The 26,925-nt window shown below is 42.0% G+C and overlaps 1 protein-coding gene across 3 annotated transcripts; it reads left to right on the top strand.

Annotated features, from left to right (window-relative positions):
- Positions 1-11,267: 11,267 nt before the first annotated feature.
- Positions 11,268-24,601, top strand: LOC115145607 (ubiquitin carboxyl-terminal hydrolase CYLD-like). Of its 3 annotated transcripts, none has more exons than XM_065000038.1 (14): positions 11,268-11,356; positions 12,379-12,859; positions 13,307-13,436; positions 14,850-15,100; positions 15,223-15,391; positions 15,618-15,750; positions 15,902-16,009; positions 16,285-16,364; positions 16,477-16,543; positions 16,733-16,865; positions 17,378-17,486; positions 17,616-17,734; positions 18,713-18,917; positions 20,427-24,601. In XM_065000038.1, exons 2-14 carry the CDS (start codon positions 12,428-12,430, stop codon positions 20,612-20,614), a joined length of 2,124 nt encoding a protein of 707 aa, XP_064856110.1. In that variant the 5' UTR covers positions 11,268-11,356; positions 12,379-12,427; the 3' UTR covers positions 20,615-24,601. The 3 variants fall into 3 exon arrangements, with proteins under 3 accessions (XP_064856110.1, XP_064856105.1, XP_064856111.1); XM_065000033.1 differs by having other exon boundaries at positions 13,304-13,436; XM_065000039.1 differs by having other exon boundaries at positions 13,304-13,436; positions 20,403-20,514.
- The last annotated feature ends 2,324 nt before the right edge of the window (positions 24,602-26,925 follow it).

The raw sequence follows: 26,925 nt of genomic DNA, 5'->3' as shown, positions 1-26,925 counted from the left end.
ACATTTACTCAAGTAGTATTTTACTGGGTGACTCACTTTTACTTGAGTAATTTTCTATTAAGGTGTCTTTACTTTTACTCAAGTTTGACAATTGGGTACTTTTTCCACCACTGGTGGTCAGTAGTGTCAACCCCTTCCACCGCGGATGTGGAATGCCGATTTCAAAAGATACAATTTCCCTAACAGAAGGATTTTGGTGGGGATTTTATTATTACTATTTATTTATTATGCCTTAAGCGGAGCTTGGGGGGAAGGAGGGCCTCAAGCGGATATTTTTTATTTTTATTATGTCCAACTCACGAGGCCCCTTGATGATGTAAGACCTGAGGCAATTGCCTCTTCTGCTGCCAGTGTGTGTGTGGAGTATAGAGGCAAATGGAGAATAGAGGAGTGTGTAGGGCAAGCTGTCATCAAGGAGAACGGTGGCTACTTTGAATATTCTCAAATATAAAATATATTTGTTTAACACTTTTTTGGTTACTACATGATTCCATATGTGTTATTTCGTAGTTTTGATGTCTTCACTATTATTCTAAAATAAAGAGAAACCCTTGAATGAATAGGTGTGTCCAAACTTTTGACTGGTACTGTATGTTTCAGTAAGATTGGATTTTTAGCATTTCTGGCAATGGTTATCAACTGTACTGCAGGGATGGAACGAAAGTCGCAGAAAATTGAGATTGTGATGGCAGTTACAGAGAGGTATTTGGGTGTGTGAGACTTGATGTCAAAAGAGTTGCAGGGTGTGTTAAGTGGTGGTGTCCCATCCTTTCAGGTTGTTGGCCTGGGGTAGGACTAAATAGTGGAGTGGGGTGGTGTAACTTGTAGTGTTAAATGGTAGGGTATTTGTTTATTTGTGATTTTTTTCAAGCAAAGTATAAGGGAGTTATACTCCAGTCTAGTAGATGGCGAATATGCAACATTTATTGGATGCCAACCGCCGTTAAACTCATCGAATAATTAAGATGGGAGGTGGTGCTACGGTTACTGCGATACATTTCTAAAGAAATAGTTGCAAAGACCAGGCAGGGAATCAAGAACCGATGCAGATCTTTTGGAGAAAAAAAAATAGTGCAGGGTTGCAGTTCTAAACCGATGCCTCGTCAAAGGAAAATGCATTGATCAAGGAATCGGTTATAAAACCTCATTCAAATGAATGTCCTACCCAAACAGAAATATTCTCCGAATAAAGGTAAACTGCGTTTTATTTGCCTCTAGTCTATTTCTATTTAGCTTTAACCTGTCGTATTTGATTCGGCATGTATCCAAATCGGTCCCTTATCAATACAGCTTGTGTAAGTTGTTTACAGGTCTGCTGCAAACGGTTTTGTATTTTTGTATTGTCCGTATAAATAGCTAACATTCATTCACAAGAGGCATCTTTAAAAAAAAAAATCCCGTATTTTCTATAGCTGACCTACTGCTGGCTGTCATTACAGACGCCTCCATTCCAGACTGAGTTTGTCACCCTCACCACACCAGTACGCTTTCATATTCCGTTATTCATTTCAACGTTATTTCTCTGTTGATATAAAGCTAACGTTCATGTTTTATTTTGTAGTCATCGTGAAATTGTCTCGTTTAGTCTTGCAGTGGTACCCCAACCTTGTTCTCTGCTCAAACTGTTTAGGTTTTGAATAGTGACGCCAGTTGCTTACACATGCGACGCTTTCGGGGATGTCGTTTTGTTTTGGAAGCCACTCCCATAGACCACATCTTTGCTCAATTGAGTTGATGCCATCAAGTTCATGGGTAGAACGCCTGAACATCACATGGATCGTTCCATTTCATTTCAGCAAGCCATGACACTCACCATCTCAGATTGTTCCGAAATAGTTGTTGTAGTTAGAAACATAAGATACGCATTCAAGCAACATTATTTTGTTGAAAGACAATTTGAATTCTAAGAAATTAAGCTAATTGATTGAACCCAAATTGGCAATTTCAATGTATAGGATTCATATAATATTCAATAAATATAGTACTCAACATCCGATTTGTACCAAATATCTTAAATGATTAAGAAGTGAGGAATCCAAAGAAATGGTTAAAAGTCACTTGCATTCCCCCCATAAATGAGTGTGAAAGTACCAGGTTTTGGCCAGTAGATGCCACTGTTCCTGTTTCTGTCACATACCTTTATCAATTCTGCTGGTCTCTTGTGTTTATCAAATGGATTACACTATTTACTTTGCAACTTAGGGTAGAAAGCCAATAGCTTTTGCTCATGATGAAAATCAATTGTGTTCTTAAGCAAAAGGTTGCAGGAATGCTTATCTGTTTCTAACTACAGAAACAATTTCAGACTAATCACAGATGGTGGGTGTCATTCTTCTTTGTGCTTTTTGCAGTGGAATGCCTTGCTCAAGGGAACATTGACAGATTTTTCACCCTGTTGGTTCTGGAATTAGAACCAACGACCTAACCTCGAGCCTAATACCACACTGGACTCTGCAGCCATGGTCCTCGTGCCACTAGATCTGCTCACTTATTATCTATCCCAAAACTGTTCTCATAAGCTGAATGTGGGAAATTGTGCATGATAAGCCCCAGTCACATTGATCAAGGTTTACCATAAGAAACCATGCTTTCTCTGCTTGGGGTGGAAAAAAAATGGGGGATTCCCTAATTATAGCCGTGCCAACAAACAGCATGAACAAAAATGGCATAAGTGTTACCATATTTGAAGGATTCTATGGGGATGCTACTATACTGTTGCAGATATAGATAGCCAATAAGTTTGCAGATGGACAACAAACAGCAATATCAGAAAAAGAACACCTGAAAAATGGTATGTGGGGGGGGTTGTTTTCAAAAGAGGATGCAAAATTATAAGAAGAGAATGTTGTTATAGCAGGTTTGAGTTATAGGAACCAGACTTGATTTTTTTCTAATCTCTTGATCAACCAGGTCTTTGTGAGAAGTATTTCCACAACCAAAGCCTCTGCTGCTACGTCTGAGCCTCCTGCCAAATACTGGCAAGGACAAGAGAGAGAGAACACAGCTAACGACCTCACAACACCAAATCACAACCAATTCTGAGACCCAGAATCTAAGGTAACACTTTGAACAGAACCCAGTCATGTTCCGAAGGCTCACCAGTCTGTTTTTTGGACGAGATGAGGACATCCCTACAGACCAGAGGACATCCAAGCCTGCGGAAATGCTTGAGGAAGGGTGGTTTCTGGTCAACCATCAAGGTCTGTTTCTCACAAGAAGTAGTGGTTGGACTGTACATAGTAGGGATCGGTTTGCTCTGCTGGACATAATATGGGTAACCCTAGCTCTCTTGTTCCTTTACAGAAGCTATCAATGAAGTGAGCTCAGTGGAGGAGCCGGTGGTGGAGTGTGCCAATACGTCTATCTACAGATGTCCCTCCAACCTAACTGTCACTGGGGAGAGTGAACCCATCTCAGAAACTGACGTCAGGTGAGAGAAACAGAATGTTGTGTGTTTGACACAGGAAGTTGTCAAAAGCATTTTACAATATCAATGTTCTACCACTGATTCCACATTTTGATTGTCCGCTTGGTTGTGAACAATTGTGGGTGTGCATTTGTAGGCTTGCAATTGTGTCTTTCTCTGCAGCATGTCAGAACCAGAGCTCCCAGTCCAAAGAAGTGCCATCAGCCCCAGCCAAATCATTCGTGAATCAGTGTCCATGGCTGGACAGCTGGCTAAGGTGACGCAGGTTGCCCGTGTCCAGAGGGCTCAGACCCGGGTGGACCGCCGCCACCTCACACGGAGCTGCATCCAGTGGCAGAACAGTGTCTGCCTGAGAGCTCAGCGCCACTCTTCCCGCACAACCTACCTCCAACCGCCAGGACACCGCAACTTCAGCCACTGAACACCCAACAGCAGTTAACACAAGAACAACAGGAACCTTCAATCTGCTCGCACCACACACACACACACACACACACACACACATATGCTTAGACACACTCACAAATGCACCATAAATTGATTGACAGCATGCTTCAGCACAGCGAAATACAGTCATAACTAGTGTAGATTAAGATATTCCCCCAAATGAATCCTAATCTACCCCAATTGATACAAAACACTAGGCTTGTTAGTCAGAATTGTAACCTGTTCACTGGCAGCTAAAATTACTTTTGAACCTGCACTATATACTGTATGACAAGAGATGGTAAACTCCATATCAAATGAGATACATTTGTAGGCTTGATAGTGTGTGGCCAGAGAAAACCACTGTCAGTAGCTAGGTTTCCATCCAAATGGCAACAAATGTAAATGCGAATATTCTAAAATCCGCATAAAAACAATATGCACATTTTCTCACCAGAGATGTTTCCATCAAATTGACTTGTTGCAGATAAGTCTGTGCGTGATGACATAGTGCACATAAAGATACCTTTTCATGTACCAAATAAAAAACTACAAATTAAATGGTTTCCATCGCATTTAACTCTACTGATGGTTTTCTCACAAAAGATATTACGATATATCCGCAGAATTCAGATTGCGGGCTTTTGGCTAGAGCGCATGTATAGTTTACATGATGAGACTATTGAGGACAACAGATCGAGATTATTTTTATTTTTAAAACGTTAGACAAGCATCGATCATCATGTCACCAGAATAAGATCCTCGATATTTATCGGAAAGGAGCATCAAACTCATCACCTTGCACTTTCACCACCCTGTGAAGTTCATCACAATTTATTTCATCACCTAATAAACCCTGGAGGAAGCTTTTATATCAATATTTAAGAATACCAGGATTTATTTCATCTGACCTAGATGCACTAATAAACTGTTCCACTGGATGTCATAAGGAGGAACGCTCAACAGGCTTTTAAATATAAATGTTTTTAAGCATAAAAGCATTTCCACTGACATTTCTTGCATACTTAATTTTACCGACACAAAAAATATCATCTTGTCTGGCGTATTTTGTTTAGTCAACATTTGGAAAGTTTACCGAAGAATGTTCTGTTTCCATCGGGCCTGTCATGACATTTTTTAACCGACAAACATTTTATTCACATAAAAAGGTTGGATGGAAACCTGGCTAGTGACACGCTCATTTCTGTGCAAAGCCTATGCAAAAGAAATATCTAACATATGTTGAGGGAAATGAAAAGGTATTGTATCATTACATGTACAGGATGTATTTTGTCAGATTGTTGTGTGGGGGTTAAAACATTTCATATAGCAATAAAAACAATGATGACCTACCTACATGATTGCACCATTGGTGTAGAAGCACGGTGGCTAGAAAAAACTCCCTAGAAAGGCCAAAACCTAGGAAGAAACCTATAGAGGAACCAGGCTATGTGGGGTGGTCCTCTTCTGGCTGTGCCGGGTGGAGATTATAACAGAACATGGCCAAGATGTTCAAATGTTCATAAATGACCAGCATGGTCGAATAATAATAAAGCAGAACAGTTGAAACTGGAGCAGCGGCACAGCCAGGTGGACTGGGGACAGCAAGGAGTCATCATGTCAGGTAGTCCTGGGGCATGGTCCTAGGGCTCAGGTCCTCCGAGAGAGAGAAAGAAAGAGAGAAGGAGAGAATTAGAGAACGCACACTTAGGTTCACACATGACACCGAATAGGACAGGAGAAGTACTCCAGATATAACAAACTGACCCTAGCCCCCCGACACAAACTACTGCAGCATAAATACTGGAGGCTGAGACAGGAGGGGTCAGGAGACACTGTGGCCCCACCCGAGGACACCCCCGGACAGGGCCAAACAGGAAGGATATAACCCCACCCACTTTGCCAAAGCACAGCCCCCACACCACTAGAGGGATATCTTCAACCACCAACTTACCATCCTGAGACAAGGCTGAGTATAGCCCACAAAGATCTCCGCCATGGCACAACCCAAGGGGGGGCGCCAACCCAGACAGGAAGATCACGTCAGTGACTCAACCCACTCAAGTGACGCACCCCTCCTAGGGACGGCATGAAAGAGCACCAGTAAGCCAGTGAATCAGCCCCTGTAATAGGGTTAGAGGCAGAGAATCCCAGTTGAGAGAGAGAGGAACCGGCCAGGCAGAGACAGCAAGGGTGGTTCGTTGCTCCAGAGCCTTTCTGTTCACCTTCACACTCCTGGGCCAGACAACACTCAATCATATGACCCACTGAAGAGATGAGTCTTCAGTAAAGACTTAAAGGTTGAGACCGAGTCTGCGTCTCTCACATGGGTAGGCTGACCATTCCATAAAAATGGAGCTCTATAGGAGAAAGCCCTGCCTCCAGCTGTTTGCTTAGAAATTCTAGGGACAATTAGGAGGCCTGCGTCTTGTGACCGTAGCGTACGTGTAGGTGGGATCACACCATGGGATCACGCAGCTGTCATACCGCTCAGAAAGGAGACGCGCTCTGTCTCCTAGAGATGAATGTACTTTGGTGCGAAAAGTGCAAATCAATCCCAGAACAACATCAAAGGACCTTGTGAAGATGCTGGAGGAAATAGGTACAAAAGTATCTATATCCACAGTAAAACGAGTCCTATATCGACATAACCGGAAAGGCCGCCCAGCAAGGAAGAAGCCACTGCTCCAAAACCGCCATAAAAAAGCCAGACTACAGTTTGCAGCTACACATGGGGACAAAAATCATACTTTTTGGAGAAATGTCCTCTGGTCTGATGAAACAAAAATAGAACTGTTTGGCCATAATGACCATCGTTATGTTTGGAGGAAAAAGGGGGAGGCTTGCAAGCCGAAGAACACCATCCAAACCATGAAGCACGGGGGTGGCACCATCATGTTGTGGGGGTGCTTTGCTGCAGGAGGGACTGGTACACTTCAAAAAAAAGATGGCATCATGAGGTAGGAAAATTATGTACAGTGCCTTGCGAAAGTATTCGACCCCCTTGAACCTTGCGACCTTTTGCCACATTTCAGGCTTCAAACATAAAGATATAAAACTGTATGTTTTTGTGAAGAATCAACAACAAGTGGGACACAATCATGAAGTGGAACGACATTTATTGGATATTTCAAACTTTTTTAACAAATCAAAAACGGAAAAATTTGGGCGTGCAAAATTATTCAGCCCCCTTAAGTTAATACTTTGTAGCGCCACCTTTTGCTGCGATTACAGCTGTAAGTCGCTTGGGGTATGTCTCTATCAGTCTTGCACATCGAGAGACTGAATTTTTTTCCCATTCCTCCTTGCAAAACAGCTCGAGCTCAGTGAGGTTGGATGGAGAGCATTTGTGAACAGCAGTTTTCAGTTCTTTCCACAGATTCTCGATTGGATTCAGGTCTGGACTTTGACTTGGCCATTCTAACACCTGGATATGTTTATTTTTGAACCATTCCATTGTAGATTTTGCTTTATGTTTTGGATCATTGTCTTGTTGGAAGACAAATCTCCGTCCCAGTCTCAGGTCTTTTGCAGACTCCATCAGGTTTTCTTCCAGAATGGTCCTGTATTTGGCTCCATCCATCTTCCCATCAATTTTAACCATCTTCCCTGTCCCTGCTGAAGAAAAGCAGGCCCAAACCATGATGCTGCCACCACCATGTTTGACAGTGGGGATGGTGTGTTCAGGGTGATGAGCTGTGTTGCTTTTACGCCAAACATAACGTTTTGCATTGTTGCCAAAAAGTTCAATTTTGGTTTCATCTGACCAGAGCACCTTCTTCCACATGTTTGGTGTGTCTCCCAGGTGGCTTGTGGCAAACTTTAAACAACACTTTTTATGGATATCTTTAAGAAATGGCCACTCTTCCATAAAGGCCAGATTTGTGCAATATACGACTGATTGTTGTCCTATGGACAGAGTCTCCCACCTCAGCTGTAGATCTCTGCAGTTCATCCAGAGTGATCATGGGCCTCTTGGCTGCATCTCTGATCAGTCTTCTCCTTGTATGAGCTGAAAGTTTAGAGGGACGGCCAGGTCTTGGTAGATTTGCAGTGGTCTGATACTCCTTCCATTTCAATATTATCGCTTGCACAGTGCTCCTTGGGATGTTTAAAGCTTGGGAAATCTTTTTGTATCCAAATCCGGCTTTAAACTTCTTCACAACAGTATCTCGGACCTGCCTGGTGTGTTCCTTGTTCTTCATGATGCTCTCTGTGCTTTTAACGGACCTCTGAGACTATCACAGTGCAGGTGCATTTATACGGAGACTTGATTACACACAGGTGGATTGTATTTATCATCATTAGTCATTTAGGTCAACATTGGATCATTCAGAGATCCTCACTGAACTTCTGGAGAGAGTTTGCTGCACTGAAAGTAAAGGGGCTGAATAATTTTGCACGCCCAATTCTTCAGTTTTTGATTTGTTAAAAAAGTTTGAAATATCCAATAAATGTCGTTCCACTTCATGATTGTGTCCCACTTGTTGTTGATTCTTCACAAAAAAATACAGTTTTATATCTTTATGTTTGAAGCCTGAAATGTGGCAAAAGGTCGCAAAGTTCAAGGGGGCCAAATACTTTCGCAAGGCACTGTAGATATATTGAAGCAACATCTCAAGACATCAGTCAGAAGTTAAAGCTTGGTTGCAAATGGGTCTTCCAAATGGACAATGACCCCAAGCATACTTCCAAAGTTGTGGCAAAATGGCCTAAGGACAACAAAGTCAAGGTATTGGAGTGGCCATCACAAAGCCCTGACCTCAATCCTATAGAAAATTTGTGGGCAGAACTGAAAAAGCGTGTGCGAGCAAAGAGGCCTATAGACCTGACTCAGTTACACCAGCTCTGTCTGGAGGAATGGGCCAGAATTCACCCAACGTATTGTGAGAAGCTTGTGGAAGGCTACACAAATCATTTGACCCAAGTTAAAAAATTTAAAGGCAATGCTACCAAATTCTAATTGAGTGTATGTAAACTTCTGACCCACTGGGAATGTGAAGAAATAAAAGCTGAAATAAATCATTCTCTCTACTATTATTCTGTCATTTCACATTCTTAAAATAAAGTGGTGATCCTAACTGACCTAATACAGGGAATTTTTACTGGGATTAAATGTATTTTGCTAAGGTGTATGTAAACTTCTGACTTCAACTAATTCATTTGACCGGATCCCACCACGCCGAACAAACAAATAATCTGTCAGCATTTATAAAATTGTTGTGAAACTTCCTGTTTCCATCACAGCTGTCATGATGTTTTTGTATGTGCTATGACTTTACTCGCATAAAAACTGTCGATGGAAATGTGGTTACTCAACAACAACAACAAAAAAATCACTGGACAAGAACATATGATGCATCTTGCCATAGACATCCCGCATTTAAAAAATTATACTTATTGGCCCAAGGCAGGAGCTAGAGTAATTAACAAGCCACCAGGGTCTGACAACCTGGATGGAAAATTACTGAAGATAATAGTGGACGATTTTGCTCTCTCTTCAATTTAAGCCTACTAGAAAGTGTGTGCCCTCAGGCCTGGAGGGAAGCAAAAGTCATTCCGCTTCCCAATAATAGTAAAGCCCCCTTTACTGGCTCAAATAGCCAAACAATCAGCCTGTTACCGACCAGTAGTAAAAAAAAAATATGTTTGACCAGATACAATGCTATTTTACAGTAAACAAATTGACAACAGACTTAAAGCACGCTTATAGGGAAGGACATTCAACAAGCACAGCACTTACACAAATGACTGATGATTGGCTGAGAGGAATTGATGATGAAAAGATTGTGGGGGCTGTTTTTTTTTTTACTTCAGTGCTGCTTTTGACATTATCGATCATAGTCTGCTGCTGGAAAAACGTATGTGTTATGGCTTTACACCCCCTGCTATATTGTGGATAATGACTTACCTGTCTAGCAGAACACAGAGGGTGTTCTTTAATGGAAGCTACTACAACATAATCCAGGTAGAATCAGGAATTTCCTAGGGCAGCTGTTTAGGCCCCTTACTTTTTTCAATCTTTACTAACAACATGTAACTGGCTTTCAGTTAAGCCAGTGTGTCTATGTATGCAGATGACTCAACACTACACGTCAGCTACTACAGCGAGTGAAATGACTGCAACACTTAACAAAGATCTGCAGTTAGTTTCAGAATGGGTGGGCAATAGTTCAAAAACTGAAATCATTGTATTTGGGACAAATCATTCACTAAACCCTAAACATCAACTAAATCTTGTAAAGAATAATGTTGAGGTTACTGTCATGGTCAAAACATATTGATACGTCAGGAGCTAAGATGTGGAGAAGTACTGTATGTCCATAATAAAGCACTGCTCTGCCTTTTTAACAACACTATCATCAAGGCAGGTCCTACAGGCCCTAGTTTTGTCACACCTGGACTACTGTTCAGTAGTGTGGTCAGGTGCCACGAAGAGGGACTTAGGAAAATTACAATTGGCTCAGAACAGGGCAGCACGGCTGGCCCTTGAAAGTACTCGGGGAGTTAACAATGTCAATCTCTCATGGCTCAAAGTGGAAGAGAGATTGACTTCACTACTACTTGCTTTTTGTAAGAAGGGTTGACAAGCTGAATGTACCGAGCTGTCTGTTTAAACTTGTAGCACACAGCTCAGACACCCATTCATACCCCAAAGACATGCCATCAGAGGTCTCTTCACAATCCCCAAGTCCAGAACAGCCTATGGGAGGCGCACAGTACTACATAGAGCCATGACTACATGGAACTCTATTACACATCAGGTAACTGATGCAAGCTATTTTTATTTTTTATTTTTTTAATACACTTTATGGAACAGCAGGGACTGTGAAGGGACACACACATGTACAGGCACACGCATACGAGCGCTAACACACTCACTCTACACACATGTACATTGTAATATTGTTACATTACATATAAAACAAAAGATAAAACATACCTTTCTTTACCTTTTGTATTGTAGATATGTAGTGATGTAATAATGTTAAGTTGGTACATTACATATAAAACAAAAGATAAAACAGGGTAAGTGCCTTAATGTGTTTGGACTAAAGGAAGAGTAGTTGCTGCCTTGGCAGCAGCGAATGTGGATCCCTAATAAATACAAAATACTGTACAAACTGAAATGTGTTAGTCACATGTGATGTCTCAATTGGGCAGATGGGGGCACTGAATCATTCATGGTGGAGGACAAGTTTACTATTCCCTTTCTCTGTCACAATTCTCTTGAAGAACAATCGCAATCTTCATTCTGAAGTGTCACTTTCAGTGAGGAGAGGACAGTATGAAATGGGCGTGTTCGGTCACCTTTCAGTGAGGAGAGGACAGTATGAAATGGGCGTGTTCGGTCACAGTGCTACAGTATACCAGTTAGGCTATCTATGTTGGAATACTTCCTTATTCTGAGCTACAGTCGCCGAGGATTCAGTTGTACCTTCCAGTCATCTGAAGAATGTGTAGTACTTTGGAGTAACTGCTCTTCAGATACTTGTATAAACGGTCGGTAAGATTGACTCAATTTAAATGGAGTAATTTCGTATGCAACTACTGTAGGCGACTCGATATTGGTTTACACTAGACTGTGGGCAGTGTAATACAATATAATTGTTAGAGATATTGTTGCCAGTTGCTATGTGATGTTGGTTCCAGACAGATACAAATCTTTTTTTTTTAAAGTTGTATTTGTCACATGCACCGTGAAATGCTTGTCATGAGCCCTTCCCAACGATGCACAGTTAAAATATAATAACACAAAATTAAATAGTAACACAAGAGTAATAAAATACACAAAAATATAGCTATGGAGTACCAGTTGGTACGAGGTGATTGACGCAGGGTCAAGTAACCAGGCATCAGCATAGATAACAATATGAATAAAGATTATAGTGTGTGTGTCAGTGGAGTCTGTATATTGTGTGTGTATAGAGTCAGTGCAAGATAGGGTCAATGCAGATAGTCAGGGTAACTCTAGAATGAAATGTTTAACGTTAGCAGTCTGACCGAAGTCGGACCTAAAAAAAGACAATTATATTTACAAATACTTTACCGGTTGTACATGCGGTAGGAGGTGGAGATAGGTTATCCTCAGAAAAGTGTTTACTTGACTTTTTGCGGCGCCGGTACTGGCAGACCATGGTTGACCTTTTATCCCATTATAAGAAGGTCCATTCCAGTATTCTATATCCCAAAACTATGGTGATATCACTGAGCTGGATGTTGAATTATCGTTAAAAACTGCATAAAAAATATCCCAACGTTTTTTTTATGATTCCATGTTTTAGGGTGGTTTCACAAGACAACACAAACATCCTAAAATGAATTGATTTCAAAATCTGTGTACACCTCTACCCAGAGATATGCCTCTGCCACTACCTATCTGTCACTTATTTATACATTAGAACCTTTAAAGCCATGCTTTGAGTGTGACAGCACAATGGAATGACTGTGACCTCACATTCTCATAATACAAGTGAATAATCACAAGGATAGAATAATACATTCTTTACTTCTTTCCCTGACAGGGTGCCTGCTAGTCACACAACAAGGACCATTGTTCACATTAGAAGAGGAATGGAATTTAAAGGAGATGGGAAGGAAAAGTTCTTCATAGTGACACGGGGGAAGGTGAGAAAAGGCTTCTCCAGAGGATGCATCGGCCGTGTGGAAGCAGTGATGCATAAGGGAGAGCTGATGGGACTGTTGTACGGAGGTGGCAGCAGTGGGAATCCTAAGAGCGGGGACATGGTGAAGAGGGAGGACACGTACCCCCTCACCCGACACCAGGCCCAGCTGCTGCTCTTCGTGTCCCCCTCCAGCAAACGCCTGGAGCTCCTGTGTAACCCCCAGCTCTTTTCAGCCATCTGTGTACTGTCTCAGGATGACTTGGTAGTGGTTAAGCACAAGAAAGGTCACCAGCCAGGCCTGGTTCGGAACCTGATGCTGATCGGTAAGAAGGAGAACCAAGGGGACCTGCTGATGCTGGGCTTTGAGGTTGAGTTTGTGGTGAGTATGCAACTTCTACAAATATGGTAGGGAATGGATTTCCAGCATTTTGTCCAAAGTATAAGCATATAATCAGGAATTTCAACTGTCTGTTTGATCCCTTATCAATAAGAGAAACCTTTTAGCCTATTGTTGTCACACTGTGAGCTGTACCTGTCAAGTACACCTGAACCTCTCATTGATTTACAGTACATGAGTGACAGCAGGAGACAAGAATGTTCCTCTCAGGGGAAGATCCAAAATGTTATCTGATTAGTTACAGCACCTAACTTTTACGTAACATCTGAAACTTGATAACATTATCTGAGCAATTGGCAGTTGCACGTAAGCAATTTGTTGTATTTCCAGCTCGCCAGTAAAAATTCTTAGCGCAGCTACTGTATGGGATTGAGTGTACTTGATTTACTGATTTAGCGTAATTGTCCTGTTTTCTTTCCATTTCAGCAGGACTCTGATCAAACAGTGTCCCCTAAGAAGCCAGCTCCTCTCTCCCTGTTCAGTGCAGCAGACATTGTCCAGGTTGTCCCAGCATACTCTGTAGGCATTGGCCCTCGCTGGAAAGACAGTTATTCAGAGGGTTAGTACTGTATGTTTACCTTCTGGTGTTCAATGCCCATGTATTCTCATGGATTAGTATGCAAGCACATAGGCCTACATGTATTCTCATGGATTAGTATGCAAGCACATAGGCCTACATGTATTCTTATGGATTAGTATGCAAGCACATAGGCCTACATGTATTCTCATGGATTAGTATGCAAGCACATAGGCCTACATGTATTCTCATGGATTAGTATGCAAGCACATAGGCCTACATGTATTTGTTTACCAAATATGACACATTTACCTGGTTTTTCTAGTTATACAACCCACTAGCCTACATCAGGGATGCAACTGGCAACTGGCAGCCCCCCTCTTGTAGGACCGTCGGCCAATTTATTTTGGGGAGGGGGACTCAATCAGGTTCTCAACTTACTGTTGAGAGTTAGAATAGTAAAATACACAAGGTACAGTTTTGAAATGTGGTTGTGCATCAGCAGTCACTCAATTAGTCCATGTCAGCTCATTTATTTTAGATTGGTAAGTTAGTCTAGCGAACAGCTATCTAAACTTGTAGTAAGCATGGTCGAATTACCAACCGGGGTGGGGCCCATTGCCATTTTTAATATGATAACTGATGATCAAACATTTGCCTCCACCCTATAGAAAAATGTGTAGAATTCCAGGAAATTTGCTGTAAAACTGCACAGTTTTCTCTCCGCCCCATGGCAAAATGTGTAGAATTGCAGGAAATATACTTTAAATCTTAAAATGTTTCTCTTTGCTGTCACGAGGGGGGCTGCTAACATGTTTTGCTCGCAAGGTGGGGGTATGTAGACCCACAAGCCAAAGTTGCCCATCCCTGGCCTACATACTGTACATATCTTCTTGAAAGAAAGCAGAGCAATGGTACCAGGAAAATAATATCAGCTTTCAGAATCCTGTGGCTTGGTCTCATTTTAAACATGCTTTGCAAAGACACATGTGGCTCAGTTTGTAAAGCATGGCACTTGAAACTCCAGGGTTGTTGGTTAAAAAAAAAGTATGAAAATGTAAGTTGCTCTGGATAAGAGCACCTGCTAAATGACTAAAATGTAAGAAGACAGAATTCTTTGAATGATTATCATCACTTTCAAAGTTAATCTGTAGGACTTGCTGTGAATTGGTGCCCCTACACGCAAAAGATCCCACCCTCCCCCTTAGAAATATTGAATGGCAATGAGCAGCACCTGTGGCTAGACAGTGGGACATAGAGCAGTTCTTATACAGAACTGGTAAAACTGGCCGAGGTGCTCTGGAATGTAGCAGCAGAGCGCCATCACATGCTCTGAGCTCTCTGCATACCTCTTGTGGAGATAAACAGACATGTTTACCACAGGTCAGTCTCATGACAAGGAGAGAAACCATGTGATGTGTCATTTTTACCCCTCTTCAACTTCTTCTCCCCCAGGTCTAAACAGAAAGGCGGTGCCACCTATCATCTCCATGTCTAATATGGGATCTCGTGGACGACAAGTGAGAGGTATAAACCATTTAGACCAGAATGTCACCCAAACCCCAACCCAAAGCCCGTCACACCACCCTTTTGAGGTGGGATCCATGGTGGAGGTAACATCCAACACTGGGATAACTGTATACGGGGTGATCCGTTGGATGGGCGTCCTTTCAGAAAATAAAAACGACTGGGCCGGAATTGAGCTGGTGAGTGTAAGATGTGAACTGTGTAAGCAATGTTCTTGAGCTGGCCTCTTATTCTCCCCTGAGATGTAAATATCTCAATCAGTTTTGATTCCTCAGCAACTCTTTTGTGGTTTTGCCATCAGGATTATGAGGTGAATAATTGCTCAGATGGGACGTATGGAGGCCAGCAGTATTTCACTTGTAAAGGGGGCAGGGCCTTGTTTGTGCCCCTGACAAAGTGCAGTCCAGATGGAAGGTTCTTATGTCCCCCCTCTGAAAAGGAGACCCTCAAAGCAACAGATATCCCCCCAGGTTAGACACCAATTATATAGGTCCTAATCCCACTAACACACACATAAACAGTGTAGATAGGCTATTATTACAATGCCATGACCTAATAAGCATTAGTTTGCAGCTCCCACCCTAACCCAAACACACATTGAATCAAACACCAACCAACAGCAGATATAAAACATGTACCAGTTGTATTTCTATTATAAGTAGTACTTCATAATGTTTTTTGTATGGTTTATATAAGTCATTCCATTGGAGGAAACAGATGAGAATGTCCCTCCTATCCCTGAGTCGGAAGCCCTGTCTTTGCTCGTGGGCAAGATGAAGGGGATCCAGGGGCACTATAACTCCTGCTACCTCGACACCACTCTCTTCAGGTAAACTTAACTCAATCCCCTCTGGTCAAATGTTTTTTCTGTAGGTCACTGTTCCTAACTCTCATAATTGTATGAAAATGTGACACTATTTATTGGGCATGTTTTTCATTGAGCCCAGTTTATTGTAGTAAAGGACTACTTCTCTCCACAGTCTGTTCTGCTCATCTATGACCCTGGACAGTGTTTGCCACAAACCAGATGGCACAGAAAAGAGCATATCTCGCTCTCTGAAGAAAGACATTGTCAACCGTTTGCGCAGGTATAAACATTGTCTGTGCTTGCAGTTTTCTAGAACCTCTTGACCCTCATGCAGGCCTGTATTATCAGCTGGTCTTCAAATAAGGGCGTTATGACATTGTAATTCAACCTAGACTGAAACACAATAGCCTTTATGTGGTTGTAAGGCATGTCTGATATTACTCTGCCACATTGGTAGTGTATGTTCTGGTATATATGTGTGTTTGTATTATGTGAAAGTGTGTATCTTTCGTGTGTGGCCACCAAGAGTGACAATAGTGTGTGTGTTATCCACAGACAAGGTTTTGTGCCTGCTGAGAGCGTAATGAACTTCCGCAAGCAGCTCGGGTGTGACACCTTTGTAACAGAAGAGAAAGGTACGCACACACACTTCTCAGAGTGCTGATTCTATGGGTCTGAATTAGGATTTTTAAAATGGCTGCAGTGTCTCTAAATTCACCTAAATGGTGTTATCCTGCCTCCATGCAGACCCTGAAGAGTTCATCACAATCCTTCTACAGCGGGTGCTTTGCATGAAGTCATTGCTTAAACTCAGGTTTGAACCAGTTCACCTTTCTCTAGTTGACCTGACCAATATATGTTCTCTTCCTTGCATGTTATGCTGTAGACCACTTATTTCTCCTTGCTTCCCCTCCTCACACTTCTTATCTCCATTCTCTGGGATTCTGAGTGTCTGTTAGACCTTATTTGACACTGCCATGACTGATTGTTCTCTGGGCCTCAGGTCGAATGACGACACATCTCAGGATGCCTACACATTCCAGATTATTCTGGATAAGGAGCAGGTGACACAGACTCCCACTGTCCAGCAACTCCTGGATATCTCCTTGCTGTCTTGTGGCCTCAAGTTTGAGGAGGTGGGTGATACTGTGCAAGGTTATCTAAGGAGCAATATTTACAAGGCCAGTAGTCAGTTTGTTTACAAGGCAATTACTTTGTTTTAATATTTATTCCCTGTGCAGAGTCAAAAACATGATTTTCCTGTGTTTTATATATATTTCCACACTATGAAGTTGGACTAATACTGTGAAATTGTGAAAATTATGATAACGCCCTTTCAGTGTAAGAGCTGTTTGAGAAGACTGCCTGAAAATTCTGCCTGTTTCGATGGGATGGAGTTTTGGCTTAGTAAATTGACTTAATAGATCAATAAGAAATAGAGTTCCAAACCTCTCTACCAATAACAACTCGTTTTCTGTTTCCCCCTCCCCACTCAATCCACCCCCAGATAGTCCTAGCAAAATTATTAACAATTTTAATTGAAAACAACCACAGTAAGGCAGAGTACTTATTTGTTACCCGGAAATGATTTGATATTCAGATCAAAAAGGCTCCATTGGACCGTTAATGTCTCTAATATGTCCCTCAGATCCCATCCTGCCTCATGGTCCACATGCCAAGGTTTGGGAAGAAGTACAAGATGTTCCCCTACATTATCCCCTCAACAGAATTTGACATCACAGATCTTCTATACAACTGTGAGTTTCAGCACAATCGCATAATCGCACATCTGCCACTGATACCTATGAATAAAAGTAAGGCCATGCAGTAACTCGCTAAACTGTCTTCAGGTTGAGTGACACCTTTCCACCTTCTTCTCCCATCAGCCCCCCGAGAATGCTTCCTCTGTGGGCGTTTGGCAGAGTACGAGTGCCCCCAGTGCCTACAAGACCGCAAGCTCCAGCCAGGAAGAATCAAACAGTATTGCACTACCTGCAAGACACAGGTATACAGTAGGGTCAGAAAGTACTGCCAACCCCTTGATAAAGATGAGCAAAAATGACTGTATAATGTAAATAAATACTGAGCTATATTGTATGGAGAAAAGAAATGAAATTATATTATTTTACACAGATACAATTGCTCAGAGAAATGTTGCTTAACAAGTAATACTTTTTTCTCTCAAAAAATGTAGGGGTCAAAATGATTGACATCCCTGTTTTCCATACCTTGCGAGGATAACAGCATTGAGCCTTTTTCTAGAATGTTTTATGAGTTGGAGAACACATTGGGAGGGATCTTAGACCCTTCCTCCATACAAAATCTTTACAGATCCTTGATATCCTTAATCTGCGCTTACTGACTGCCCTAAACAAGGGCCCCAGGACCAGTGGAAGCAAAATAGCCCCATAACATCAAAGATCCACCACCATATTTTACAGTAGGTATGCAGTTCTTTTCTGCTCATGCATTCTCATTTCGATGCTGAACCCACCACTGGTGTGTGTGGCCAAAGAGCTTTACTTTCATGTCATCCAACAAATGTAAACTCCAGGAGTTTGCTAAACGGCATTGGCACTTGGATTGGAACCGGTGCTATGGTCAGATGACATGAAATTAGAGCTCTTTGGCCACGTACACCAGTGGTGGGTTCAGCATCGAAATGAGAATGCATAAGAAGAAAATAACCCCATACCTACTGTAAAATACGGTGGTGGATATTTGACATTATGGGGCTATTTGGCTTTTTTTAGCATACAATATAACTCAGTATTTGAAATATTTATTTAATGCCGTCATTTTTGCTCATCTTTATCAAGGGTGTCAATCATTTCAGATCCCACTCTACACAGTTAAGCAGCATGACTGAGCTACAGCTTTTCTACCTGCAAGTATATTGATTTAGTCTCGTTTATCTAACTGAATCTCCCTTTCTACTTTCCCTCTTCCCAATCCTCCATCTCCACTTCTCCCTTTGTGACAGGTGCACATTCATCCCTCTCGGCAGAGCCACTGCCCTAAAGCCCTGGCAGTGCCAGCGGAGGTGCCAGCAGATGCCCCTGTACCCAGGCACAAAATGCAGTTGTTCGCTGTGCTCTGTATCCACACCAGCCACTATGTGTCCTTTGTAAAGTATGGCCCTGGCCCTCGCTCCTGGCTCTTCTTCGACAGCATGGCAGACAGATGTGGTGAGATTAACCTCAAAGAACACAGTTACAATGTATTACCAAAAGTATGTGGACACCTGCTCTTCGAACATCTCATTCCAAAATCATGGGCATCAATATGGAGTTGGTCCCCCCTTTGCTGGTATAACAGCCTCCACTCCTCTGAGAAGGCTTTCCACTAGATGTTGGAACATTGCTGCGGGGACTTGCTTCCATTCAGCCACAGGAGGGCGATTAGGCCTGGCTCACAGTCAACGTTCCAATTCATCACAAAGGTGTTCGATGGAGTTGAGGTCAGGGCTCTGCAGGCCAGTCAAGTTCTTCCACACCGATCTCAACAAATAAGTTATGTATGGACCTCGCTGTCTGCATGGGGGGATTGTCATGCTGAAACAGGAAAACTGCTGCCACAAAGTTGGAAGAACAGAATCGTCTAGAATGTCATTAAATGCTGTAGCGTTAAGATTTCCCTTCACAGTAACTAAGGGGGCCAGCCCGAACCATGAAAAACAGCCCCAGACCATTATTCCCCCTCCACCAAACTTTACAGTTGGCACTATGCATTTGGGCAGGTAGCGTTCTCCTGGCATCTGCCAAATACATATTTGTCTGTCGGACTGCCAGATGGCGAAGCGTGATTCATCAATTCAGAGAACGCATTTCCACTGCTCCAGAGTCCAATGGCAGAGAGTTTTACACCACTCCAGCCGATGCTTGGCATCAAGCGTGGGGATGTTAGGCTTGTGTGCGGCTGCTCGGCCATGGAAATCCATTTCATGAAGCACCCGACGAGCAGTTATTGTGCTGACGTTGCTTCCAGAGGCAGTTTGAAACTCGGTAGTGAGTGTTCCAACAGAGGACAGATGATTTTTGCGAGCTACGTGCTTCAGCACTCTGCGGTCCCGTTCTGTGCGCTTGTGTGGCCTACCACTTTCGCAGCTGAGCCATTGTTGCTTCCAGCACTTAACAGTTGACGGGGGGGGGGGGGGGGGGGGGGGGTGTTAGAAGAACTGACTTGTTGGAAAGGTGGCATCCTATGACGGTCCCACGCTGAAAGTCCCTTAGCTCTTCAGTACAGCCATTCTACTGAAAATATTTGTCTATGGAGATTGCATGGCTGTGTGCTCGATTTTATACACCTGTCAACAACGGGTGTAGCTGAAATAATCGAATCCACTCATTTGAAGGGGTGTCCACATACTTTTGTATCTTTGTCTAAGAATCTTGTCTGTTGCCATCAAAAGTTTATTTCAAAACCTACTGAGTGGATGTCGGGTTGGTACAACATTATTCTAAAAGGAAGAACAGACCGCTAAATCCATTTCCTCTGAGGTGCGGAACAAATAATAGTTCCGTTCAATTGCAGACTGTTCCTTGCCTTGTAAAGTTATTTATTTGTCTTACTTGTCACTAGATACCCAGTGACTTACTTTGTCTTTGAACCTGATGTAGAGAACACTGCAACCTGACGTAAATGTCTAGTCTTATCTGTCTTTCACTTGTCAGATCCCTAATCTTCAGTCCCCTCAGGTGATGACCAGAGTGGCTACAACATTCCAGAGATCAGGGCTTGTCCTGAGGTGGGTGACTTCCTGTCTCAGTCAGAGGAGGAGCTAGCGCGGGCTGACCCCTCCCAGGCTAGAGAGCCTGTCCGCAGGCTGCTGAGTGACTCCTACATGTGTTTGTATCAGAGTGCCTCAATGGCACTCTACAGATAAAGTCAGCACAAGGCTGAGGTGTACTGGGGAGAACACAGCATTCTCACAACAATGCTACAATAACCCTGGTTTCAGAGTCGCCATGGCGTCAATTCATTTTCACAGAAATAAAACTGATGATTAGCTGAAGACCTTGAACTTTATAGGCTTTTATGAGAACAGAAATATTCACCAAGGTCTTCTCAAATCTTTTTCTTTGTCAATGTAGAGGTACTTCACCTTTGTTTCAATAAAGATTGATTGATGAGGTTGGGGTTAGGAAGGGCAAGTGAACTATATTATTTTTTCCCCCCCTCATTGCCTACACCAACCATTTCCCACTCACTGCTTGTATTTTGGCAATGTTTTATTGCTGCTAATGTTATGTAAACATACAGTATTGTATACTCTAAATCAGTGGTTCCCAAACGTTTTATATTCCGTACCCCTTCAAACATTCAACCTCTAGCTGCGTAACCCCTCTAGCACCAGGGTCAGCACACTCTCAAATGTTTTTTTTTGTTGCCATCATTGTAAGCCTGCCACACACACTATACAATACATTATTTAAACATAAGAATGAGTGTGAGTTTGTGTCACAACCCGGCTTGTGGGAAGTGACAAAGAGCTCTTATAGGACCAGGGCACAAATAATAATAAATCATTTTGCACTTTATTTATCCATCTTACATATAAAACTTGATTTGTTCATCGAAAATTGTGAATAACTTACCACAGGTTAATGAGAAGGGTGTGCTTGAAAGGATGCACATAACAATGCAATGGTGGATTGTATTGGAGAGAGTCTCAAGTCTTAAATAACTGTCTACACACAGTCTGTGTCTATTTATTTTTCATGCTAGTGAGGGCCGAGAATCCACTCTCACATAGGTACGTGGTTGCAAAGAGCATCAGTGTCTTAACAGTGCGATTTGCTAAGGCAGGATACTGAGCGCAGCCCAATCCAGAAATCTGGCAGTGGCTTCTGATTAAATTACATTTTCACATAACCGCTTGTTGCAATTTCGATGAGACCCTCTTGTTCAGATATTGGTAAGTGGACTGGAGGCATGAAAGGGATAACGAATCCAGTTGCTTGTGTCATCCGTTTTGGGAAAGTACCTGCATAATTGCGCACCCAACTCCGGTGCTTTGCTATATCACATTTTACTTTGTCCGTAAGCTTGAGTTCATTTCCACACAAAACAAATCATACAATGATGGAAAGACCTGGGTGTTGTCCTTGTTAATGCAGTCAGAGAAGAGCTCCAACTTCTTAATCATAGCCTCAATTTTGTCCCGCAAATTGAATATAGTTGCGGTCAGACAAGTGAGAATTATGGTCAGTAAAGAAAACATTAAGCTCATCTCTCAATTCCAAGAAACGTGTTAATACTTTGCCCCTTGATAACCACAGCATTTCTGTATGTTTTAAAAGCGTTACATGGTCGCTGTCCATATCATTGCATAGTGCAGAAAATACACGAGAGTTCAGGGGCCTTGCTTTAACAAAGTTAACCATTTTCACTGTAGTGTCCAAAACGTCTTTCAAGCTGCCAGGCATTCCTTTGGCTCGGTGATTGCTGCAGTATACCCAAGTGGCGTCGGGAGCAACTGCTTGCATGCGCGTTATCACTCCACTATGTCTCCCTGTCATGGCTTTTGCGCCATCAGTACAAATACCAACACATCTTGACCACCAAAGTTCATTTGATGTCACAAAGCTGTCCAGTACTTTACAAATATAATCTCCTGTTGTCCTGGTTTCCAGTGGTTTGCAGAAGAGGATGTCTTCTGTAATTGACCCCCCATAAATGTAACGGACAAATACCAGGAGCTGGGCCAGGCCCGCCATGTCTGTTGACTCATTCAGATGTAATGCATAGAATTCACTGGCTTGTATGTGAAGTAGTAATTGTTTGAAAACATCTCCTGCCATGTCCATGTGTCGTGAAACAATGTTGATTGATGAAGTAATTGTCTGTATAGCTTTTTTGGCCTTTTCCCCCAGCATTGTCCCAGCCATATCTGCGGCAGCTGTCCTAGCCACTCGGTAGCTCACCATATAAGACGCTTCTAGCGCCTTCTTCTTAACCTCTCTAGGGTATGCTTCCCACCTGGCCAACATCCAGTGAGATTGCAGAGCGCCAAATTCAAATACAGAAATACTCATTATAAAAATTCAGAAAAGATACAACTATTTTACATAGGTTTAAAGATGAACTTCTTGTGAATCCAACCACGGTGTCAGATTTTTAAAATGCTTTAAGGCAAAAGCATACCGTACGATTATTTGAGAACATCGCCCAGCAGACAAATCATTACAAACAGTAACCAGCCAAGTAGAAGAGTTACACAAGTCAGAAATAGAGATAAAATGAATCACTTACCTTTGATGATCTTCATATGGTTGCACTCAGAAGACATTCATTTATTCAGTGAATGTTCCTTTTGTTCGATAAAGTCTCTCTTTATATCCAAAAACCTCTGTTTTGTTCGCGTATTTTCTTCAGTAATCCACAGGCTCAAATGCAGTCACAACAGGCAGACGAAAAATCCAAATTGTATCCGTAAAGTTCATAAAAACGTTTATATTCAATCCTCAGGTTGTTTTTAGCCTAAATAATCGTTAATATTTCAACCAGACAATAAAGTTGTCAATATAGAAGGCAAACAAGAAAGGCACTCTCTCGGTTGTGCACTTGAAAAAGCTCTGTGACACGGCAGAGTAAACTCATTCAGACTGCTCTTACTCCCTCATTTTTCAGGATACAAGCCTGAAACCATTTCTAAAGACTGCTGACATCTAGTGGAAGGCATAGGAACTGCAATTTGAGTCCTAAGTCAATGGATACTGTAATGGCATTGAATAGAAAAAGGGGGGGAAATCCTACTTCCTGAATGGATTTTTCTTAGGTTTTCGCCTGCCAAATCAGTTCTGTTATACTCACAGACACTATTGTAACAGTTTTGGAATCTTTAGAGTGTTTTCTATTCAAATCTAACAATTATATGCATATCCTATCTTCTGGGCCTGAGTATAAGGCAGTTTAATTTGGGCATGCTTTTCATCCAAAATTCCAAATGCTGTCCCCTACCCTAGAGAGGTTAATGGTATCTGTTGCTGTTATACATGTCTTACTACTCAAAAGTCAGCTTAATTCTCGTTCAAAAAACTCCCGTGGCTTATTTTTTAAATTGGCATGTTTTGTTTCTAATTGTCTGCACAAGAGTGAAGGTTTCATCGAGTTGTGAGATATAACTTTTGCACATATAACACACTGTGGCTGAGGAAAAGCACTACTCCCAATATACGTGAACCCCAAATCAATGTTGTGCTCGTGGAAGCAGAACAACTTGTGTCGTCGACAGCTGCAGGTGTAGTACTGCTGGTAGTAGTATTACTACAAGTAGAGCTGGTATGTGTCTATGGACGCGAGCCTTACTTTTTGAACCATTTGTCCATTTTCGAGCAAACGGAATGAGCAGCAGCTACATTTGGCTGCATACGGACCGTTAGTGGAATTCCTGTGAGAGAGTAACGGTGAATGTGATTGGATGTTAATTATTTGACTAGGCTACTTGTATTTGACATTGTGTTGTTATTTCGCTGAACACGAGATGGTTTAGTTTTATTTTTGGCAGTGAAACGTGGCTACTCAGGCGAGGGAAAAAAACTCACCCAAATGTATAGCCCCGTTGGAAAATATAAATGGACTGTTTGAAAATGTGAAGAAAATACATTTTTATTATTAAAAAAATTAGTTAATCACATTTTTATTTGGCGTACCCCGGATGGCATTCCCAGTTAGGGAATACCTGCTCTAGATTTATGGAATTGGATCCATGATTAGGACTTGTGGAATTCAATAATTAATTATATACTCTGGTACCTTTATATGTTGTATTCACTGAACATGCTGTTGAAATGACAATGTTGAGTTATCCATGCCTAGTTAAACTTGATTGAAACAGTGCTCGACATGATCAGAATTTGCATTTAAACTATTAAAACAATTATGGGATAATGAATTATCTGTGTTTTCTGATTTCCTCCAATTGTGCTTTATATACACACCCCAGTTCTTAAATAACTGATGATAAATGTGTTTTGGGTATGGAAATGAGATGGAGAGGTCGATTGTGAGCTTGCAGCCCACCTATGAGCAGTATCCGTGTGTGGGTAAAATCACTGGGGAAGCCAAGCCAGGGAAAAAAAGCCATATTGCAACTTGTGTGTTGTGATAATTGTGTTGTTTGCTCTATAACCTGTATGTCATATATAGGCTTAAGGCCAAGACAATAAGAAGACACAGTGGCAGAATATATTCAACCACACCTTTGTTTCATCACAAAACAGGAGAGCAACCTCTGTCTGGTGGAGTCCACTAAGCACATTGCATGTAACAAACAGTTACCTACAGCATGGTCAATCAAGTTAATGTTTCCAACATTTTTGAACTACTAAACAACTATTGATTTAGAACACCGGAGAGTTACTGCAAATCAAAAAGAAAACAGGAGCTGCCTCCACTATTCCAGAACAATTTCAACTTCATCAAATCACCTATTCTTAGTCTAAGACAGTGACATAGATTCCAAAAACAATTTAGTCCAATCAATGTAAGCTAAATATAATTTGGCTGTCCATGCTACTGATTTCTCTGTCCGTCTCTATGTGTGTATGTGTGTGTCTCTGTGTGTGTGTTAGTAGAAAAAGCATGTTGACTCACCCTAATTGTAGAGAAACGCCAATGTCAACCTCCAATATTTCCTGTTGCCAAAATGGTCTATGACTATCATACAGCACACGCTTTTAGTTGTTGTTGTCCTATACTACCTAGCTAAAATGCTTGCTCGCTAGCCAAACTTCCTTTCATGGGCAACAATTAGCCAGTTTGGTAACATTAGCCTACTGTTACTAACAAATTTTTAAAAATCTTCAACATAGAAATGCTACCAAAAGGGGCCTCCCGAGTGGCGCAGTGGTCTAAAGTACTGCATCGCAGTGCTAGCTGTGCCACTAAAGATTCTGAGTTTGAGTCAAAGCTCTGTGGCAGCGGGCTGCGAACTGGAGACTCGCACAATTGACCCAGCATCGTCCGGTTTAGGGGAGGGTTTGGCCGGAGGGGTGTCTGCGCGCACTAGTGACTCCTGTGGCAGACCGGGCGCAGTGCACGCTGACACGATTGGCAGGTGTACGGTGTTTCCTCCGAAACATTGGTGCTGGTGGCTTCCGGGTTAAGTGGGCATTGTGTCAACAAGCAGTGCGGCTTGGTTGGGTTGTGTTTCGGAGGACGCACGGCTCTCGACCTTTGCCTCTTCCGAGTCCGTACAGGAGTTGCAGCGATGAGACAAGACTGTAACATTGAGGAGAAAAAGTTTTTTTTTTTTTATCAATAAATAGAAATGCTACCAAAAATAATTTACTGAAACTTGTTGTAGATGAGGTGAACCATTATTCACCAAACAATATTTTGAAAGAGGAAGCAAAGTACTTTAAGCATATGTTTTCGTTTCAGTCTCCTCCATCTCCACTAACCGAAGATAATTGTAAGGATTTTACCCCCTATTAATAATGTAAAATGAATAAATGTACATAAAGACTTATGTGAAGGCCAAATTACAGAGGAGGAACTTCTTGATCCAATTAAAGCCTTTAAGTCTGGGATAACTCTAGGGCTTGATGGCATACCAGTTTAGGGGTATCAAACCTTTTTTAATGTACTCAAGAGGACCGTTATTAGCATGTTTGAATCATTTCTATAAAAATGGTAGATACTCAACAAGAAGGTCTGATTTCATTATTACTGAAACAGGACCCAAGTGGTAAATATAAAGATCCAGTCCAATGAAAAAATTGGAGGCCCCTTACACTTCAGTGTTGTGATGAAAAATTGAAATCAATGTGCATAGCATATAGAATTTAAAAGGGATTGTCGGATATTATTCATCCTATTCAGACAGGTTTTTTATATGGACAAAACATTGAAGATAATATCATATAGTTAATATAAGACAAGTACTGGAAACAATAGAACACTTTGAAAAATCTGGGGTAGAATCTGTTAGACTTGGCGCTGCAGTACCACTTCCCTTGCGGTAGCAGAGAGAACAGTCTATGACTAGGGTGGCTGGAGTCTTTAGAAATGTTTTGGACCATCCTCTGACACCGCCTGGTATAGAGGTCCTGGATGGCAGGAAGCTTGGCCCCAGTGATGTACTGGGCCATACGCATTACCCTCTGTAGTGCCTTGCGGTTGGAGGCTGAGCAGTTGCCATACCAGGTGGTGATGCAACCAGTCAGGATGCTCTCGATGGTGTAGCTGTAG

The sequence above is a fragment of the Oncorhynchus nerka genome, linkage group LG2 (genome assembly GCF_034236695.1).
Source record: "Oncorhynchus nerka isolate Pitt River linkage group LG2, Oner_Uvic_2.0, whole genome shotgun sequence".
NCBI classification, from domain to species: Eukaryota; Metazoa; Chordata; class Actinopteri; order Salmoniformes; family Salmonidae; genus Oncorhynchus; species Oncorhynchus nerka.
Note: the sequence above shows the minus strand (reverse complement) of the source record. Positions and strands in the feature narration are given on the sequence as shown.